The sequence below is a fragment of the Babesia bovis genome (assembly GCF_000165395.2).
Source record: "Babesia bovis T2Bo chromosome 4 map unlocalized Chr4_1, whole genome shotgun sequence".
NCBI classification, from domain to species: domain Eukaryota; phylum Apicomplexa; class Aconoidasida; order Piroplasmida; family Babesiidae; genus Babesia; species Babesia bovis.
The window spans coordinates 185988-205688 of NW_026261571.1; the positions used below are offsets into that span (position 1 = coordinate 185988).

Consider the following 19701-nt stretch of genomic DNA (forward strand, 5'->3'; position numbering starts at 1 on the left):
GCTGGGAAGCTCTCGAAAAAGGCGCCAGCGACAATTTATATAGATCCTTCTGTCTACCTCGGCGCACACTGTCTCTGTGCAAGCCACGTCGGATCTTAATATTAAAAGTAGGCTACAGAAGGAAATGAATGCTAATCAAGAGGCATTCTCTACCCTTTTGGAGGGATTGGCATCCGCAAATGCCGCAACAAGAGCCGACGCCGATGCCAAGATTACATCACTCAAGAATGAAAATATCAACACTGCGTTGGAGCTAACCCTTCAGGTTTTGCTAAATGATGCTAACGAAGAACGGAGGCTTCAATCAGCTATTCTTTTGCGGTTATTGCTGGATCTTTCCAAATCGGGTGATGCGCCAAGAAACATGTGGAGAGCCGTTAACCCAGAGGTTAAAATACTTTTGAAACAATCATTGTTACAATCTATCCATGGAGAAAGTAAAGGGATTATTAGAAATAACACATGTGATACCATCGCAGACCTATGTATCGCATGCTTAGAGGTTGGCGAGTGGCCAGAACTGACAAGGTGTGTCATTCAATTGATGCAAAGTGACAATCCAGTATACAAAAAGTCAGGATTTAAACTTTTGGGTGAATGTTTCAACTTTTTTGCAGATGAACTGTCACCTCACCTCGACAGTGTTATACAATTGACGAAGAATGCCCTTGCGGATGGTAACCCATCGGTGAGAACTGAAACTATATGTGCTGTTTCGGAAATATTGGAAGATGACATTTTGGAGGTGGCATCGAAATTGGGTGATACCACCCCGTACATGATTGAACATATTAAACAACTAGTCATATCAAATGAAACTTCATCTAGGGACGAGTTAGAGCGATCCATGGCTGGTATCATAATGATCGTTGAAAACAATGCCAAGATATTAAGGCGCCACATCCAATTGTTTTTTAATAGTATGTGGGAAATCGCGACAGCGCACAGCGCTCACATCAACCTTGACTCTGATATAAAGTGTCTGGCTATAGAAGCCCTCATCACACTTGTCGAAAAGAAACCTAAAATGGCTTTAAGTATTCCTAACTTTGGTATGAAAATGGTTAAATGCCTCATGGAAGCCATGTTAGATATAGAGCATGACAGTTATGCGGAGTGGCTGGAAACGGGAGAGGATGACGATGACACCCAACGCCTCTACGACGTTGGTGAAGAAGGATTAGACAGAATGGGCCGTGCATTAGAAGAGATCGACAACTGTCCATTCATGGACTGGGTTCTTTCACATGCATCTGAATTTATACAGCAGAACAATTGGCAACATATTTTTGTTGGAATTATGGCAATATCACAAACTGTTGAATATCTCACTGATGAGGAAGTCGAAGAACGCATGCCATCTATCATAAAGATCATGGTAGAAAAGCTTAAGGACCAGGACTTCAGGATAAGGTTTGCTGCCTGCCAAACCATAGGTCAAATTGCCCTTGACCATCAACCCTATGTACAAATGACATTCTTTGACGAAGTGATTCCCGCCCTCATTGCTATGTTTGAAGATCGTAGTCCCAGAGTGCAGTCGCATGCCATGTCGGCATTCATTAACTTTGCTGAGGAAGTGCAAAAGGAAGATTTGCTGCCATTGTCTGATATGATTGTCAAGCAGCTACTCACCAAAGTAAACCCCGCGGCGAACAAATCCGTACGCGAACAAGCCATCACGTCGTTGGCAGTGGTGGCTGGAGTGTTGGAGGAGCACTTCATCAAATATTATTCTACAGTGGTGCCTTTGATGAAAGAAGCCATTGCCAAGTGTGTCGGCCCCGAGGAACGTACCTGTCGAGGTAAGGCTATTGAATGTATATCCATCATTGGAATGACCATTGGTAAGGATGTGTTCTTGAACGATGGTATTGAGTGTATGAATGCTTTGATAGTCATTATGCAAGAGCCATCCGAACCGGACGATCCAGTGAAGGAGTATATAGATGAAGCGCTTGGCAGGCTGTGCACCGCACTTGGTGTTAATTTCTGTCATTTCTTACCGACCATTGTGCCATTGTTGATCAGGTCTTTGGAAAACAATGTTAAGTCATTCGGTGAAGGGGGTGAAGATATGACCCTTATGATGGGCACTGAGGGTGCCGCTGGCCTGCGTACATCGCTAGTTGAAGAAATGGAAAGGACATTGAATCTTGTATCTAATATAGTTGAAGAGTTGAAAGAGAACTACGATGATTACGTAGTGCCAACAGCTAATGCACTTATGCCTATATTGAATTATGTACTTACAAGTGAAATGAAACAAAGGGCACTGTATGCTGTGGCACATTTGATAAATGCAAAGAAGCTGGCCATTCAAAAGCATGGCGGATCAAATGAGCTTCTCTACGAAATAGTTCTGAGCACTCTGAATAACGTAATTAACAATTTGCAAAAGGCAAGGAACGACGACACCCAGATGAGCTTGCCTGTGGATATACTTACCGCAAACGCCGATGGTTTGTATAAATGTTTGGATTATGCGGGTCCAGGCATATTAAATGTTGGCATCATCAATGCTGTGGGTCAAAAACTATTGGAACTCATAGAAGAGTCATCTAAATTTAAGAAGTTATACAGCAAATACAGATCGAACAGGGATCTTGATCCTGATGAGATTTTATCAATAGAAATTGATGAGGAGAATGAACAGCGCTACAGGACGTCTCTTCTTGAACTATTTGGTGTCATAATGAAACACCACCCTGATGAGTTTATGCAAACATGTCACAATGCCTGTGTTCAGTTTGTGTTGGCACATCTCGAAAAGACTCAAGCCGACGATATTGCAGTGGGACTCTATCTTTGCGATAACATGATAGAGCATCTTAAATCAAGGACCGTGCCTATTTGGCCTCAAATATTGCCATATATTTTCAAATATGTAGAAAGCAAAAATGCAAATGTTAGGCAATCTGCGTGTTTCGGTGTGAGCCTTCTCGCCAGGTTGCCCGAATTCTCGGGGATGGAAAACGAAGCTGCTGCTAAAGTTGCAAGTGCTTTGAGGCTTACTTTTTCAACTTCTAAACAGGAACAACAGAGTGCCACCGATAATGCGATAGCAGCATTAGGTGAGATCATCAGGCACCATGGTGATAAGCTGAATGAAGCTGCAAGCTACCTCAACCTCTGGCTCAAAAGTTTGCCATTGAAGGCTGATGAAGAAGAGGCTAAGCGTGTTCACAAAAATCTTATGGACCTCATTATAGCCAACAACCCAACCATACTTGGCCCGGACAACTGTAACATGGCGCAAATAGCCAAGATCTTCATTACAATATATGAAACTGATTTTTCGACTGAGGAACTAAACAAACAGATCATTCAATTGATGAAACATTTAGGAGAAGCCTTTCTTCAGCAACTGGCCCCAACTCTGCCTAAGAGGCTTCAAGCTCAACTCAAGAATATCGCAAGGGCCATGTAATTGGTACTCGAATGAGCCATTAATGTCGTAGAATTTAATATTGGAACCTTATGTGGCCTATATGCAATGTTATTATTAACGATTGTGTACCCCTGTTTTAGCGGTCGCTGTCTACCTGTTATATTGATATCGCACAGGCCGTGGCATTCCATTATAAATTTTAGTTAAACTGGCATATGAATTTTTTAAATTCTACATGGCTATGCTACTTTGCTTTGGGTCTATTATGGATCCACGGAAGCAGAGGAGCAAATTTTCCGAGATTATCCCATGAAACAGTTAGAAATACACATGCGCAGTTGTTCCGCATTTCTCCTAATGTAATTCAACCCGGATGTGTGAACAAAAATCTCAGTTTAAAAACAGTAATACCAGCTAATATATATCTTTGTTCTATACGTCTAGACGAACAAACTGGGAAATGTGATATATATCCTTTTGCTCTAGTGCGTGACATTTATAACAAAGTTCGTGATTTATTATCCTCTAAGTTACAGAAGATTCAACAAAACCGTAAAGATGCTTTTAATAGTACCCATCCTCTACGACACCAGAAATGGGTTATTACATTGCAAAAAAAGCGGGGATTCTTTGGATTGTAAGCTACACTATATTCTTTATATACATCAACATATTTAGGAAATATCAAACGGAACAGATAGTTATTGATTTTATGGATAATGGTGTACTAAAAACACAACAGGGTCAGAATGGTATGCTACATCCTGAAATAAACTCATAAGTCTTGCAGGAATCTGGTGGTATGAATATGGAAATATTAACTGGAAAATATATATGGACCCATCAGTAAATGTAGCGACCTATTTCACTGCCCAGGTAACTTTTATGTAGTTTTTAAATTTTTTATTGACTTTTTTGTTAAAATTTTTTGAACAGTTAATCTATTATAGTAAACAACTGTTCACTAACTGTAGTTTTGCTGGAACAATTTCGGGAAGTCAGCGTTTATGAGAAGGGGTGTTGTTTATCAAGACAGGCCACCAAACGGTTGGTTACCGCAATATTTATTTCGACCTGTAGTTGCCAAGTTCACAGGAGAGGGCATTGTTTGACTAATGTATAAATAAATCAAAAGGTTATTAGTAAATTTATCCGCTGAAACAGCCATTTAAGATATAGCCAGATCGTATTTACAAACCCTCTAGATCTACCTCCCATCTACCAAATGGTAATTTGCTTGTTTTCATTAATATGTTCCTTTTAAGTTTGTGCACGTGTATGACTGAACTAATTTTTCTTTCATAAGCTTGGTAATATTGTTGTAAAGTCTCGCCTATGCCTTAATGAGTAATATAAACGAATTCGAATGAAATTGCTTCTGTTGGTTTGCTATAAATATTTTTACTACTAGCTCATTATATATCTCGATTGTAAGCTATGTAGTGTGCTGTAATACCAGTCTTTTTTCGTAGGGTTTTAATTATTAACAAAAAATCTATTTTATTTTCACTATATATTATTCAGCTCTATACTAACTCTGCATCATCGTTAATGATATATATTGTTTCTACAATGATTAATATACATTGGAGGCATTTTTTTGTAGCTACGGGGATTTGTATAATCCTTAGTGGTTGTAAATCATATGGTATGATTTTGGACCTGGATATGGATAAATTTCCCGATAATTTGGAAATTTTTCGTGGAACTCTTGAAAACGGCGGTAAATATTTTTTGTATCATTCGTCAGACCCAATTATCAGTAAAGTCATATATCGTGGGTCAGTTTTAAATACTGTTCGTTCAAAAATTACTAATTTTCCCGATGTCTACGTTCAGAAGTTTGAAAAGGAGAAGCAAGTAATAGTAGGGATACATTATTTTTATTCCATGCTCTGGAAACATAAATCCCGTACATGCTACTTTCTATTTAACGATACAACAAGCATCGTTGTCCACAGAAGTATGCTTAGTCAATTTTCGGGGCATTTATTTTTGCCATTAGACCTTAAAAATGAGAAGCAGCATCCATTCGTCGTAAAATCTCATGTAGGGTCAAAAATAAGAGGTGACATATGGGCCATCATTGCATCAACTGGCAGGAGAACAACTACGAGTTACATTAGCCGTTTGCGATCATCTCACGATTGTATATTTTTCTCCCCAATTACTAATATTGACAGTTACCCGCCTTCTCCGAATTATCCACCAACTTCCATATATGCCCACTGTACGAAGGTTCATGTTTCTGATGTGGATGGTAATTTTTACCTTCACATTAAAAGAGATAGAAATACTGTTATTTACTTGTTTCAGTTGCCAAAAACAAAAAATTATACTTTTAAGCCAGGAAACATTTTAAGAACCAACTACCGTTTCGGCGTGGCTAAACCCAGTTTCCCAACATCAAGACAAAGAATCATTGTTATAGATATAGCCACTTTTGAAGTCAAAATACCGGATCTTGTCATATTAGCTAACGTCAGAAGGGGAGATTGGCTATATCATCAATACACAATACTTCCCCTATGGTACCCTGATTTCCCTACTGTGACTGTCATTAATTCAGTAGATAACATTAGTATTTACAAGACAAATGAGCAAACGTACGTGGAATGTGTTGAAATATTTATTAATGTGGATCACGGGTGGCAATACGTAGTGCTCACTATTGCAGAATGGGATGGAATGCAACTTGGGTATATAAAGAAAGTATATATGAGAATGGTCAAAGATGGGAATGACATATATTACGATTTAGAGAAAGTTGGCACAAGTAGATATGTAGACTTGTTATACAACATCAAAACGTTGATCCCATATCAAGTGGAAGGTGATTCGTCAAGCCAGATTAAGCAATTAATCAAAGAAAAGATACAAGACAAAAACCTAAACTGAAACATGATGTAATCATTACGAATCTCTAACAATAAATATGGACACCAAATTTTAATCCCGTTGGGTGCTTTGTGTATGTTGTGTTTCACAGAAATTCACTATGATGTATTTTTGTGCCAACCAGTAAATTCTTACAACACGAACGGTTGTTCGATGCATACTTGTAGCGTATATTTTTATATTCTATTCGATTTAGCTATGTTCAGGGAGATACACTACAAGCATGAATGGGAGATATTATATTCCTATAGGCATGATTTGCTCACGAAACCCATTTTCGTTCATTTTTTTGCATACAAACATCTTGGAAGGACACTTGCTTAATGCAAACAAATAAAAAGCCTTTTCATTCCGTCGGGCAAAACCACTACAGGTTTATGAGCATCGTGTTCATTGATTTATCTTTTCAAGTTCAAGGCTACCAACATTACCCTGAACTTTTTTACATGCCCTATGAGGGTTGTATCGTTTTGAAAGAACATAACTGTTGACAAGTGGTCTAAATTATGCAAATTCAGTGATGGGGATATTCCCTTTGCTGACAATTAAAGTGTTGCTTAATGGATATTTTTACAAATTGATTTATTATGCTTTATCTATCTGTTTGACATGAGATTATTCTTGTTATTAACAATGGGTGATCATTATATGCCTCATGTTCTCCAACCACAATGCTATACATTTATTTTTAAAATTGTATAGTGATATGCCTATACTGCTAACAATAGCGGTGATACTGTGAGGTGTCATGTAGCAATGTATTCCTCCTTCATATAATTAGTTTGATGAACCCAATATGTGGATATGTTGAACAACATGATGATAAGATCACACCTTTAAAAACGGAGGCTTTGGCCTTATTACAATGAAATATCTGCATTTGATATATAACATTGAGTTTCATCGAAAGGGTACATTCCTTTAAAAGCAATATATTTTCATAGGAGAATAATCAAATCAACTGGATCATAACTTATAAAGGACACCATAGAATGAATGTCGAAATATAGGCGAATAGAAAAATAGATCCTACAGATTCAATTGATTTTATGGTGTAAGATACCATAGAAACCAGTTAAGTTGACGTGTGTTTCTTAATGTTATTCTAAACGACTTATATATATTATATCACATGAGTAGTATTCTTTTGCCTATGAACAAATCTTGGAAATGAAGAACATAGCGGACAATATGAGCAGATATGTGGACTCATCAGTCATGTAGAAACGTGAAAACATCAATAGCGTTCTCAAAATGAGTCTATTCATTGGATCTTTAGATGGGGTTTGTCGCAGCAAGGAAAGTGACAATCGAATGAACGTATAACAATTATACATTGAAAGGGGGCAAATTGTAGTGTTGCGCCATTTATGCACATATTTATGGTGTACGCACGATCACCAACGTAACGTATGGTAAAAATGGTTGAATGATGTGGTGTTCACTACGACGAACATCAGATAAAATGTCATCCAATTTTTTCAAATTTGAATTAGTAAAATTGATATACCTAAACTCAATGACGTAGAGTACACTTAGAAAGTCATATACACGAATATAAAGACGTTTGAAGATTTAACTTTGATGATATCTGCGATACAACACCCTTTGGATCTGAGATTTAATGAAGATAACACGTTATTTATCAGTTTTACCATATATGTATCACATTTGTCATAATACCCATTGATAATTAGTCTTAGGTTTGAGTATACAACTTAATTACGCATAACCCAACGTTTCAATGTTGTCATATCACCAAGCCAGATTAGAAGGAACGTATATGGGTGAAAAACCATCGTCATAAGATGTAAACCATCGTTGGATCTTAGTAACCATTATACCGAACAAAAATATATGTAGTGAAGAAGCAATAACCGTAGGGCAGTTTATTAATTGTAATTTTAAAGAAGTCAACGATTCCAGCGATATGAACGTAATTGTTAATTTTATTAATGCCATATGAATAGGAAGCGTCTTGCAAAAGAATGAAAAGTATTAAAGTTGTTATATAAAAATATTGATTATCACCCCGGCATTGCAGAGTAGTTTCGCTATAATTACTTCATATGTTTAAAATGCTGATGGTACATTACTAGGTAATGGCGTCACCATGATAAGATTGAGATTCCATCATCAACAATAATTTCCTTCTCATGTTATCTATAATTTCAATACATGCCACATATTCTATGTGATCAGTTAGCAAATTTGTTAGTCTATTCATAGAGGCCTTATGATCGTTTCCATGGTCTAGACTATCTGACAACTGTTGGCATAAGAAAGCGAGTCCTCGAAGAGCTGTAGAATCAGGGTGCCTATTGCACTGTTGTGAACCTACACTCTGTTTATGCATTTGCAAAAGTACCCTTGCCAACAGGTGGACACTGAAAGACTGCCACCTTTCATTTCCTTTTTTAGAACCATATTCGTCGTCACAAAAGTTCAATAAAGCAGGTTTCTTACGTTTGGCATTTTGAAATGCAGACAAATGACAGACAATATCACAGAGTTTAGAAAGGTAAGCTTCCCGATGAAACGAAGATCGTTCTTGAATAGTCCAGACGATATGAACATATTTGGCGAAAACCGAAATGTCCAGAGTACCCCCTTCCCAAAGTGGATTTTCAACACCAGTTGGCTGCCATGGAGAAGGTAGATGGAATCGCGGCAACACAACAGAAGTATGATAGTGTGTCAGAACATCTAACAATTGTGTAGAATTAGTCTCACAAACTATCCAAGAGATAGATGACGGTAACAAATTATATAGTATATCGACCAATAAGAGCACGTTATCCTTCCATTGACTATGGGATAATATATGAAAAAGGATGCCTTTAAAATCATAGAATGAATGTAGCTTTACATCTCCGTTAAGTATACGTGCAAGAGAATGTATCATACGCATTATGTAAAGAACTTTATCGGATGGAATATTTTTATATGTGGAATGAATCAATACCTTGATCTGTTCGTGCAAATCGGAAGTCACGTGCACATTTTCCCTATATAAACACCTCAACAAGCCTGTTAAATCGATATAGATTCTTAAAACATCATGGGGAATGGAGTTTTGATTAATCTCTTTATAAATTATACATAGCCTATCTAGGACCTTGGGCTTAAAGGCATTATCGCCGTATAAGTATTCAGACATTTCATTAAAATGTCTCACTATGAATGACTCACTGGAATACCAAAACGAAAGCCCTATTACCTCCTTGAGGACCTTTCGAAAATGGGTTAATCGGAATTTGGCAACGGGCACATGGTTCACCCCTCCCATTAATTTCATAAATACACAAATATCTGCTAGTGGTTGTATACGCGTTTTGGTTGGATTCTTAGCCAGCGAAAGAAGGGATGCCAAAATGCTGTTCTGGACATTGTTGGAGAGGAAAAATTCCTGTATTTCACTACGTGATAAAAGTGGTGGGTTATTTGTGCACAACTTTATGTTGTATAACAGAGATGCATAAACTGTAAAAAATACTTGCTTTTGCTGCGTACCTGGAAAGACTCTTGTAGAAGCGTCCTTTAGTGCCCCTGTTGCCATTTGACGCAAAATATCCAATGAAATTGCTCTTTCTCTGAACTTTACTAGTGAAGCTATATATAATTGCAACCTTTTGACACTAGCATTGCCTACACTCTTAAGTCTAATAACAGAGGAAATGAAAACTTCAGCCATGCTATTATTGTCTTCATTTTCCTGGAGTAGATGATTTTTTGTTGTGGTGCCACTCTTAACATCAGACGAATGATGCAAGTTTATGTTTCTTGACTCGTATGTTAATTTAGTCTTCGTATTTTCCCACGGGGTTGTCTTCTTAAGTGATAAATATAATTCAGAATTATCCAGCTTGCCCAATGATATAAGAATGTTATATTTATCCTCTATATGCATTTCATTTTGCGTTTCTATCCATTTTAGAATTAAACTGACCAATTTAAAAGATGCATAATTTAAAGCTGCATAATATTTTAGTACCATACATATGCTATGGGCATCTATTTCATTTGATGGTACCTTTAGAGCAGATTCATTAACTTTACGCGTGGAGAAAAGATTGAGGGAAACCATTACATTTGTACTTACAGTGTCGTGGAAACATGTGAGTGCATTAACAAGGCTGTAGTCTTCCAAAGTAATAGATTTATGATTCCACGCAGATCTTAACTTGCGGTCGAATCCCACTGTAGCAGTATTGCATTTACGCAACCCATTAACAAGAACAGCATCTATATGCCCATTTTGTATTATATTTACCAGTGCATTCATCACCAATGCTGTCTTGACAAAGTCAAATGCGTCAATTTGAGAACAAGCCAACATCATCAAAGTACGGAGGCGCACTTCAATTTTCTGTCTATCGCTCATTTGCAATTCTAAAGGCGACTTTAGTGAACAAAAGATATCAACCAACTGAAATCCTAAGACTATTTCGTGAGGTCTCAAACAATCTATTCCTAGAAGACTGATGCTACCACTTCGTTCCAAAGCGACATTTTCTATGCTGGCAATACTTCTGATCACTTCCTTTGAAACGGTCTTAATTTTCTGATCCGAAACATCTTTGGACGTTTCATTTTCAAATGCATCGTTACCACTCAAAGCAGATATCGACAAATCTAGATGATAGTCGAACGATCTTTCTATCTGCGCGATAATGTTCAATGATCGACGTTTTATAGCATCTTTTGCCAGACTAAATACTAATTTTTTATTCAACATTACTCCTGGCTATTACGTCCCATGCAGAAAAAGTAGTTCATTCCGCTGGTTAAGATTATGAAATTTAGTTTCACCTTTACCATTATGGTTTTCTCTTGTATCAATTTACAATTCAAGCCATGATTCATTAGCGCGGGTAATACATTTAAGTGCAGCAGTAGACACAACGCATATATATCCTTTAACACCAGGAAGGTTCTATGATCTTAGTGATTTAATATCACTGATTTACTGGAAGAAAAGGAATCACATTAGGCTGTGAATGTTTCTAATCAGCCGATGTGTAATACGCAAATGCTTGGTAGGAGTAATGTGTTATGGTTTTTCAGAACCATATCTCTTTTGTAACTGAAAACGCCACACCCTAAAAGTACATTCATTTTATGCAACCTGTATGCAAACAATTGAGTAGTGCGTCACATAGGATAATCGTCATCGATATATCTCGATTTATGCATTACACGCGCAACATCATAAAGTCGAATTGTAGAATGAAGACTGACTTTTGTCAAACGAATAGTAGTGATTCAAATGTTTTATATACTAATATATTGAAAAACATACTATTAATAAAAATAGATATTCCCTATTAATTATATTATGTTAGGTCGTTGTCTGCTGCATTTGGTCACACATTAGTTGTGGAACAGGAATAATAATCATTTATCTCTTGATTACTTGAAATTGTGATTTTGGCCTATTTGCCGTGAATAAGTCAAGCTAATTAATTACTATGGTTTAATTATAATATTTCCAGAAGATTGTGCAACTCCTCCTCTGAATGGTTCGCACCTACTTTTCTAAGCAGCAACGCTGCTCTGCTATATCTTCAATATTATCGGATTCGAAGGAATCAATCAACGATGATTATGATTTCGGTTCCCCTTCTTCATCGCTGTTGTGTTCTGAGTCTTCTGTGAATTGCACCCCTTTTCTTATACCACCCTCATCTTGCACTAAAGTCAATATAGACAAGGTTGATGACTCGGTCGTACAGACACCTAAAAGTGGGTACGATGAGGTCCCCTCATCATATGAACGTCCTCCTTCCGTTGTCAGTGACAGTTTGGATTCGCAAGTTCACCAGGAAATCTCCGAACAGGAAATGACATCTCCTAAGAGAAAATATAAGAAGAAACGTCGAGCCGTGACACTTCGATCTCGCAGTCGTAGGAGTGGTAACAAAGAGGTGGAAGCAGACATAGGGCCTCGGAGTAATGATGCCACCCACACGCCATTGGCAACTCGCAGATCCACTCGGATTGCGCACGATGAAGAAACAATTTCGGCGTCCGATCGTGATGCATTTACACACATATCATCGTTTGTCAGATCATCTCGGTATGGTCAATACAATCAGAAATTCAAGCTGTTCTGGTTGCCAGATACGGAAGCCAGCAGCCTTATGCGCATTCCAAGCATAGCTCAACTTTCCAAAGCACGCGAACGAACTGCCGAGCTGCTTTACATTGTCTTCACACCGGGAGGTATCGACATTTTACAGGATGTTAGCGACATCATCGGTGTGGAACGACGTCCTTTCCATACACCATTTGTAAAGTTGTATTCTTACAGCTTAAAAAGCATGTATTTTAAGGTTGTTGGCCATGTAATTAATCATTGCAGCACTGTGAAATTTGATGAGGATGCTTTTCACGCGAAGGTTACTGATGAAAATGAGCGAACAAATCGTCGAACTACCCGTAGAGCGCCAGTAGATACGGCTGATTTAGGTTATTCATTTTATCGCAGTTATTTATATGGTGTCGATGACGATCAAAATGCTATGCGTGTTAGACTATCGTTGCACAAGATCACAGACAACGGCTTAGATAAGCGTGATGAATCTTTAGAGGTATTTGCTGACAATAATTCACGTAAACAATTGGCAAATGGGTTATCACATAATAGGACCAATGCTACGAATGGTGGTAAATTTGTTCGACATACCACTTCAACTACCAGTTCAGTAGACTCGACTTATGACAGCCCCTCTGTACCTTCGATGGATCTTCTAAATTTTGATGGTGGCGTTTCGTATGAAGATACTACTACTAAAGTTGCTAGTTCTCCTAATACACAGCGCGTGGATGGTCGCCGAAAACGTGCAGGTTGGGAGTATGAACACGTGGTTGACTACAATAATGATCGACCCATGCATGGATTATCTACTTTACTTTGGACTGAATTGAAGAGCTTGATCGGTACAACAGACACGACCCAATCTCGCCTATGCAGCGATTCAACGGTTAATTGTAGAATGGAAGCAATGATCAAGCGAAATTTCGAAGTATACGATTCGCGGCAAAAGTTGCTTACTAATGATGTGAACAACGATTTGTTCCCTGTTTTGGAAACTAATGTCAGTTCCAAGGCAATGTTCCAAATAGGAACCCGTATAGTTAACGCAGGTGACATCTTGATAATTAGGTTTCCTTCTCATTATAGGGGACACCCTGAGGAAGATACAGTAAAGATCTACGGTACTGATACCATCAGTCGTTTTTTCGAGAAGTTCACAAACTCCAGAGAAGAAGAACCCGTAGATATTACTATTGCTATTGCTCGATATTGCCCAACTGTATTTTGGAACCTAGTTCTCACTGGTGACTATGAAGGATCTCTACGCACTCTAGTACCACATTTGTTTTTAACTAGGTCTAAGCGCCGAAGAACAATCGTCAATCGGGATAATACCGCAGTTAACAACAAAGCTAGCGTATCCCTCGGAAAGTCGAAAGATACGTCAATATTCGACAATAATTTTGTCATGATGCAGAATTTATTTGAGAAAGATGCTCAAATAAAGGTTGATTTGATTAAAAAAGCACGTCTTAATCAACGAATGCCTAGTTGGAAACCAACACGTCAGCTTATAAGCAAACGATTGAACGACGGGGAGTTAATTTCGATCATGATGGATGAAAATGGGCTGTTGCTCCGGGATATTTCTGTATTGTCAGATGCTCAGAAAATGGTTATATATCGTGAGCATCTAAAGCGAGGATTTTATGCTCCCGTTCGCTTAGATTATCTCCCCCCCAAAGGCCGCGCTGTGTTTTCGGCATGTGATATAAGAAAAGACGAATTCGTAGTTGAGTACAAAGGTCACATAATCACAGAAAAGGCAGCAAAATTAAGAGAGCTTAAATATGATGCATCAAGGTCTGACAAAGGGTAGGTACACATGGTGTTTATTTACCACTATGTTTAGGTCATATGTTTTTCATTTCCAGGTTAACGGCAAGAAGTATGGCATAGATGCCACTGAGGAGAACATAAAATTTGGACCTGCCAGATTAATCAACCATTCACGGAAGAACCCTAATGTAGTGCCTAAAGCAATGGAAATAAATGGATGTCCACGATTATTTTTTGTGGCTAAGCGTAATATACAGAGGTTAGTTATAAGTTTATTTCTCGACATATACACGTAGCGGAGAAGAGCTCCTTATTGACTACGGGGAGCGTGATCCTCGTATTATTAAGGTTAATCCATGGCTACTCGAGTAGACATGGATTATTCACTTTATATAATATCAGAATTCCATGTTTGGCTCGAGGAATACTGTGTAATTATGTGCCGTAGGGTCCCTCTTCTGTAAAGCCTCAACAATAGTTTGATAGTCAAGTTCACGTATTTCGTCAAGTGACATCCGTCCTCCTTTGGAATCGGTATTTGATTTATTTATCACTTGAATATCTTTGGCGTCCTTGATAAGCTGAACCGTATAAGGTGTGTATGTATCTCCCTACCTTCTCTAGTGATATCTGTGCCGCGTGAGATACGAATCTTAGCGTAGATTCGTTGTGTAATTTACAGCCTACGGTGGACAGAATGTAGCGCACGAGTTCATCGTGCAATGCTGACGGTTGGCTCAGACCTTTGATGACATCAACGTCAATATTCGAAGCATTATTTCGAGACATTTTTATTTTTATTTGCGATATGAATTAAGAATAAACACTATTCTTAATTAGTATAAATATTTAATACTTATACCTTGAAATTTATCGGCCGAGCGTTCCCCATCGACCCTTCACTGTTCTTGTTCAGTACGTTATTCACTAACAATAAATCAGTTTAGACGTTAAATGAAAGAAAAATTATATATATGTTTTTAAGATTATAATGCGCCATTAGGTAGCTTCCAAAGCGTAGATTCCATAAGTATATGAGGCACTAATGCTTTACAATTTGCACGATGTCTTGGTCAGCTAACACATGTTCTTTACCGACCTTTTGTGGGTTGTGTTTTACAGAAGTTCCCCAAACAAGTGCATACTTGAATTGTTGAAGCAGAGACTTATGAATCTTTAGACAGAAGTCTTCTACCTTGCTATGATTCCGTTTTAGAATGACTGGTGCATCGTAATCGGGTATCTTTCCACGGGGTTTAGTGTATATACGCACTAGATCCAAGTACTTCCATATAGTTTCTAACAAAAGGTCCAAATTCCACTGCAAGAATATTTTATCAATAACGTGTTTCTTACCTCGTGGTGGGCAGATATAGGTACGTAGTGAGGTACTTGCGATAGAATGTCGAGTTCCGGTATTGTAATTTGATCGATTTTGTTTAGAACGTAAAGGCATGGTATGTATATACGATTTCCTTCAATAACGTCGATAATATCGTCGACAGTCGCGTCACAACGTATGGCAAAAGTTGCATTGCTAATACGGTATTCGTGACAGATAGATTTAATCATTTCCTCATCAACATGTGTAAGTGTAACTGTATGAGTAACTGTGATTCCTCCTTTATCCTTTCGGGTAAATGTGATGTTTGGTGGTGACTTGTTCAGCCTAATTCCGAAACCTTCCATTTCCTTCTCTAGCAACCTTTTATGGTTCATTGACTTGGCTGCATCAAGAACAACCAGAATAAGACTACACGTTCGAGCCACAGCGATAACCTGCTTACCACGACCCTTACCATCCTTAGCTCCCTCGATGATACCTGGTAGATCAAGCAATTGTATCTTGGATCCTTTGTATTTAAATACACCAGGCACGCAAGTAAGGGTTGTGAATTCATATGCTGCAACTTCAGAATACGTTCCTGTTAACTTGTTTAGAAGGGTCGATTTACCGACTGAAGGGAAGCCTACAAGTCCGACACGCGCATCCCCTGTTTTGGAAACGTCGAAACCCTCACCACCACCTCCACCTTTGCTGCCGCTACTTTCGATGAGTTGTGCTCGCAGCTTTGACAGCTTTGCTTTTAGTAGTCCAAGATGAAAATTGGTGGCTTTGTTCTTTTGGGTTCTGGCCATTTCGGCCTCGACCTCTGCGATCTTTTGAAAAACTGACATTTTGGCTTTAAATTACACTCCTAAGTTAAACTTGTAGTTGCTTAAGTTCAAATTGCAAAATGTCTGATGTTTAAGTTCGTCTGAATGTACTATCATACACCCACGGAGGTTCACACGCATATCACCAAAGGTGAAAACAGTTGTTTTAGGGCCTGTATTATTGAGAATGTGATAGATTAAATATTATAAGTCATATAATTTCCTATTTAGTATCCGTCTTAGGTTATATATCATTTCTTATGAGCCCGTTTTCTTACTTCCGTAATATTCCCCATCCACTGACCTTTAGCACTTCGTTACTCTTCTTAATGATGTAGACTGTTGTACACATATGTTTTATTAAGCATTAATGATCAAATAGGGGTCGTTTAAGTGACCCAGTTTTCGATGCTGGTTTGCGTGCTTTTGCTCGCCATCGCATCGTATGTTATATGCATCCATTATAACAATGGACTAAGGTCCAATGGATGCGGTATAGGTAATGTACAGCATATATAACATAAAACGACATTTAGGGCCTCCTGCAGCGTTTTTGAGCTCAATTCGTACACCTCGTAGGTGTGACGAGTATGAGTTATATTACAATGGAGAGCCTTCTTCTTTTGTTTTAGGCACTTCTAAACGCCAACAAAAGTTATGCGCTTACGTAGAAGACCTTTCGGCAATGGAAGTTCCGTTAAATCGTTACAGAAATATAGGTATGTCTATGATGTGTGTCAGTACGTCACTGCTACACATTAGATTCTTATGCTTCCATATGTTCGTATCTGCTATACAGGTTATATATTAGCTACAGTGGTATGCTAAACAGTTGTAAAACTAGGTTTTATGATATGTCGAGTGTGATAATTTTAGGTTAATACGCATTTGTTCATACAAAAAATTTTTGTGGGTGTTATTACTTATATATTATAAGATGTCATTGTATTTATCCACCTTATTTATATGTAGGCATCATTGCGCATATTGATGCTGGTAAAACAACCACTACGGAACGTGTTCTTTACCTTACTGGTGTCAGTTTTAAGATTGGGGAGGTACACGATGGTAATGTACGGAATGTTACATTGACATTCGTATTTAGGTGAAGCCATTATGGACTACATGCCTCAGGAGCGTGAGAGAGGTATTACTATCACTGCCGCAGCAACCACGTGTTTTTGGAAAGGTGGATATAGAAAGTTTCCACAACATCGCATCAACATCATAGATACGCCTGGTCATGTTGATTTTACTGTTGAGGTGGGTGGTAATTACTCAACAAATATGTTTGTTAGGTAGAACGTTCCTTACGAGTATTAGACGGCGCTGCTGCTGTGTTTGATGGCGTGGCTGGTGTCGAACCACAATCTGAGACTGTCTGGCGCCAGGCAAGTAAATATGGAATCCCGCGTATTGCCTACGTAAACAAGATGGATCGTGCGGGTGCTAGTTTTGAAAAATGTATAGAAGAAATGGAGCTGAAGCTTGGTGTGACTCCGGTTCCAGTATTCATTCCAATTGGCTCTTCGAACACGTTTCAGGGAGTCATTGACGTAATAAGGTGGGTGGGCAAGTCAATAAAAATAAGCTACCACAGACAGAAAGCATATTACTTTGACACAGAAAAGGATAGTTTCGATTATACCGAGAATGTAGTCCCTGAAGAAATGCACGACGTTCTTCATCATTATCGCACTCATTTATTAGATAACGCCGCTCAGGCATCTGAGGAGTTACTGGAGCAATACATTGCAAACGGCAATCTTACAGAAGATCAGATTCGTGATGGTTTACGTATAATGACCTTGGCTAACCGTATAGCTCCAGTTAGCGCAGGCAGTTCTTTGAAGAACAAGAACATACATGGTTTCCTTGATATGATAGTTGACTACCTTCCTTCACCTTGTGAAGTAAATAAGATTTGCGTTCATGAGAGCAAAAGCTCTTCTGATCCACATGATGGTGATACGACTTCAGTTTCAGATACTAATAATCCCGTTAGTAATGTTGTCGAAAGGGAGTTGACTTTTGACACAAACGATTTTACTTTACCATTAGCGGGTTTGGTTTTCAAGATATCACATGACGCTCAAATTGGTACTCAAGCTTACGTTCGCATCTACAGAGGTCAAGTCAGTGTAGGAGATGTGGTATACAACCCACGTACTAAAAAATCAAACAAGGTTCAAAAGCTACTATTTATCCATTCAAATGAGCGCAAGCACTTGAAGACTGCTCATGCTGGTGACATTGTTTCTTTAGTTGGTGTAAAGGATGTGATAACTGGTGACACTTTATGCAAGGAAGAGGACGAAGTATCTCTTGAATCTATGCAATTCCCTGAACCTGTGATTAGTTTAAAGGTTGAGCCTACTGATAGCAATGATTTGGAGCGTATGTGTGATGTTTTCCGTAAGTTTATGACAGAGGATCCAGCGTTCCGTATGTACATGAAACCTGAAACCCAAGAAACCATCATTAGTGGCATGGGTGAGCTACACTTGGACATTATGGTAGATCGGATGCGACGGGAGTACGGCCTCTCGGTGAAGACGGGTTCACCTCAGGTTGAATTCAAGGAGACATTTTTAAAACCTGTTCATGCAGAAGGTCGTTATGTACGACAATCTGGAGGTCGTGGTCAGTATGGTCATGTGAAGATCTACATAGAGCCATTGGAGCAAGGTAGTGGGATCGTATTTAAGAACAGCATCACTTGTGGTGCGATTCCTCAAGAATTTATTCCTGCAGTAGAGAAAGGTGCTCGTCAACAGTTTGAAGAAGGTTTGTTAGCTCACTATCCTGTTACTGATGTGCGTGTGACGTTGCTTGATGGAACATTTCACATTGTCGATAGTTCTGAATTTGCTTTCCTCACTGCAACTACTATGGCTATTCGTGACGGTGCCCGTGAAGCTGGCATCAGACTTTTGGAGCCTATAATGAAGGTTAATGTAGTATGCCCACTTGCGAACTACAACGTTGTGCGTGGTGATTTGTTACGTCGACGTGGTCAGGTACAGACGATTCGTGATGGATACGGTGGCGTAAAAGAAATTTCTGCTACCGTACCTCTTCAGGAAATGAAAGGATATATCACTGAACTTCGTTCAATGAGTCAGGGGCGTGGTTTTTACACGATGGAAATGTCCCACTATCACCCCGTTCCTGCGTTGGTACAAGAGAAGATTGTGAGTTCGAATCTGAAGCCACAGTCGTGAATATACACAGATAATCTGTTATAGAATATAACATGTTGACTTAAACGATCGTATCAGCTCTTAGAAGCGTGCATATGCATGTACGTGCCATTGGAAGAATGTATTAGTTCATACTATCCTTCTCTTTAATTAAAAGCGAGTTAGCTTCATTT

General features: G+C 38.6%; 8 protein-coding genes across 8 annotated transcripts; 5 read left to right on the plus strand and 3 right to left on the minus strand.

Moving 5' to 3' along the window:
* Positions 1-44: 44 nt before the first annotated feature.
* On the plus strand, positions 45-3520 carry BBOV_IV004650 (uncharacterized protein). Its single transcript, XM_001610344.2, has one exon. It carries the CDS (start codon positions 125-127, stop codon positions 3428-3430), a length of 3306 nt encoding a protein of 1101 aa, XP_001610394.1. The 5' UTR covers positions 45-124; the 3' UTR covers positions 3431-3520.
* A 60-nt stretch (positions 3521-3580) lies between these two features.
* Positions 3581-4580, plus strand: BBOV_IV004655 (uncharacterized protein). Its single transcript, XM_051767684.1, has 4 exons — positions 3581-4028; positions 4070-4143; positions 4182-4267; positions 4366-4580. Exons 1-4 carry the CDS (start codon positions 3607-3609, stop codon positions 4501-4503), a joined length of 720 nt encoding a protein of 239 aa, XP_051623648.1. The 5' UTR covers positions 3581-3606; the 3' UTR covers positions 4504-4580.
* Positions 4581-4863: 283 nt separating this feature from the next.
* BBOV_IV004660 (putative integral membrane protein) lies at positions 4864-6309 on the plus strand. Its single transcript, XM_001610345.2, has one exon. The coding sequence runs from the start codon at positions 4943-4945 to the stop codon at positions 6287-6289; it is 1347 nt and encodes a 448-aa protein (XP_001610395.1). The 5' UTR covers positions 4864-4942; the 3' UTR covers positions 6290-6309.
* Positions 6310-8315: 2006 nt separating this feature from the next.
* On the minus strand, positions 8316-11587 carry BBOV_IV004670 (uncharacterized protein). Its single transcript, XM_001610346.2, has one exon. The coding sequence runs from the start codon at positions 11025-11027 to the stop codon at positions 8385-8387; it is 2643 nt and encodes an 880-aa protein (XP_001610396.1). The 5' UTR covers positions 11028-11587; the 3' UTR covers positions 8316-8384.
* A 171-nt stretch (positions 11588-11758) lies between these two features.
* On the plus strand, positions 11759-14570 carry BBOV_IV004680 (SET domain family protein). Its single transcript, XM_001610347.2, has 3 exons — positions 11759-14204; positions 14242-14427; positions 14465-14570. Exons 1-3 carry the CDS (start codon positions 11809-11811, stop codon positions 14538-14540), a joined length of 2658 nt encoding a protein of 885 aa, XP_001610397.1. The 5' UTR covers positions 11759-11808; the 3' UTR covers positions 14541-14570.
* BBOV_IV004690 (uncharacterized protein) lies at positions 14527-14997 on the minus strand. The gene is made up of 2 exons (XM_001610348.2): positions 14784-14997; positions 14527-14749 (listed from the first exon to the last, which is right to left on the minus strand). Exons 1-2 carry the CDS (start codon positions 14955-14957, stop codon positions 14567-14569), a joined length of 357 nt encoding a protein of 118 aa, XP_001610398.1. The 5' UTR covers positions 14958-14997; the 3' UTR covers positions 14527-14566.
* Positions 14998-15170: 173 nt separating this feature from the next.
* BBOV_IV004700 (putative developmentally regulated GTP-binding protein 1) lies at positions 15171-16576 on the minus strand. Its single transcript, XM_001610349.2, has 2 exons — positions 15525-16576; positions 15171-15489 (listed from the first exon to the last, which is right to left on the minus strand). The coding sequence occupies exons 1-2, from the start codon at positions 16344-16346 to the stop codon at positions 15211-15213; spliced, it is 1101 nt and encodes a 366-aa protein (XP_001610399.1). The 5' UTR covers positions 16347-16576; the 3' UTR covers positions 15171-15210.
* Positions 16577-16623: 47 nt separating this feature from the next.
* Positions 16624-19559, plus strand: BBOV_IV004710 (putative translation elongation factor G (EF-G)). Its single transcript, XM_051767556.1, has 6 exons — positions 16624-16824; positions 16862-17044; positions 17298-17393; positions 17431-17588; positions 17624-17889; positions 17926-19559. Exons 1-6 carry the CDS (start codon positions 16734-16736, stop codon positions 19547-19549), a joined length of 2418 nt encoding a protein of 805 aa, XP_051623243.1. The 5' UTR covers positions 16624-16733; the 3' UTR covers positions 19550-19559.
* The last annotated feature ends 142 nt before the right edge of the window (positions 19560-19701 follow it).

Bases quoted from the DNA above. Each gene is read 5' to 3' on its own strand.
- BBOV_IV004700 (XM_001610349.2), bottom strand. From the start codon at position 16,346: ATGTCAGTTTTTCAAAAGATCGCAGAGGTCGAGGCCGAAATGGCCAGA. The intron at 15,490-15,524 runs GTAAGAAACACG...ATATTCTTGCAG, and splicing joins CTATATCTGCCCACCACGAG to TGGAATTTGGACCTTTTGTT.
- BBOV_IV004690 (XM_001610348.2), bottom strand. From the start codon at position 14,957: ATGTCTCGAAATAATGCTTCGAATATTGACGTTGATGTCATCAAAGGT. The intron at 14,750-14,783 runs GTAGGGAGATAC...TATACGGTTCAG, and splicing joins CACAGATATCACTAGAGAAG to CTTATCAAGGACGCCAAAGA.
- BBOV_IV004710 (XM_051767556.1), top strand. From the start codon at position 16,734: ATGCTGGTTTGCGTGCTTTTGCTCGCCATCGCATCGTATGTTATATGC. The intron at 17,394-17,430 runs GTAATGTACGGA...ATTCGTATTTAG, and splicing joins GATTGGGGAGGTACACGATG to GTGAAGCCATTATGGACTAC. The intron at 17,890-17,925 runs GTGGGTGGGCAA...AAGCTACCACAG, and splicing joins GGAGTCATTGACGTAATAAG to ACAGAAAGCATATTACTTTG.
- BBOV_IV004660 (XM_001610345.2), top strand. From the start codon at position 4,943: ATGATATATATTGTTTCTACAATGATTAATATACATTGGAGGCATTTT.
- BBOV_IV004670 (XM_001610346.2), bottom strand. From the start codon at position 11,027: ATGTTGAATAAAAAATTAGTATTTAGTCTGGCAAAAGATGCTATAAAA.
- BBOV_IV004650 (XM_001610344.2), top strand. From the start codon at position 125: ATGAATGCTAATCAAGAGGCATTCTCTACCCTTTTGGAGGGATTGGCA.
- BBOV_IV004655 (XM_051767684.1), top strand. From the start codon at position 3,607: ATGAATTTTTTAAATTCTACATGGCTATGCTACTTTGCTTTGGGTCTA. The intron at 4,029-4,069 runs GTAAGCTACACT...CAACATATTTAG, and splicing joins AAGCGGGGATTCTTTGGATT to GAAATATCAAACGGAACAGA. The intron at 4,268-4,365 runs GTAACTTTTATG...CACTAACTGTAG, and splicing joins CGACCTATTTCACTGCCCAG to TTTTGCTGGAACAATTTCGG.
- BBOV_IV004680 (XM_001610347.2), top strand. From the start codon at position 11,809: ATGGTTCGCACCTACTTTTCTAAGCAGCAACGCTGCTCTGCTATATCT. The intron at 14,205-14,241 runs GTAGGTACACAT...CACTATGTTTAG, and splicing joins GCATCAAGGTCTGACAAAGG to GTCATATGTTTTTCATTTCC. The intron at 14,428-14,464 runs GTTAGTTATAAG...ATATACACGTAG, and splicing joins GCTAAGCGTAATATACAGAG to CGGAGAAGAGCTCCTTATTG.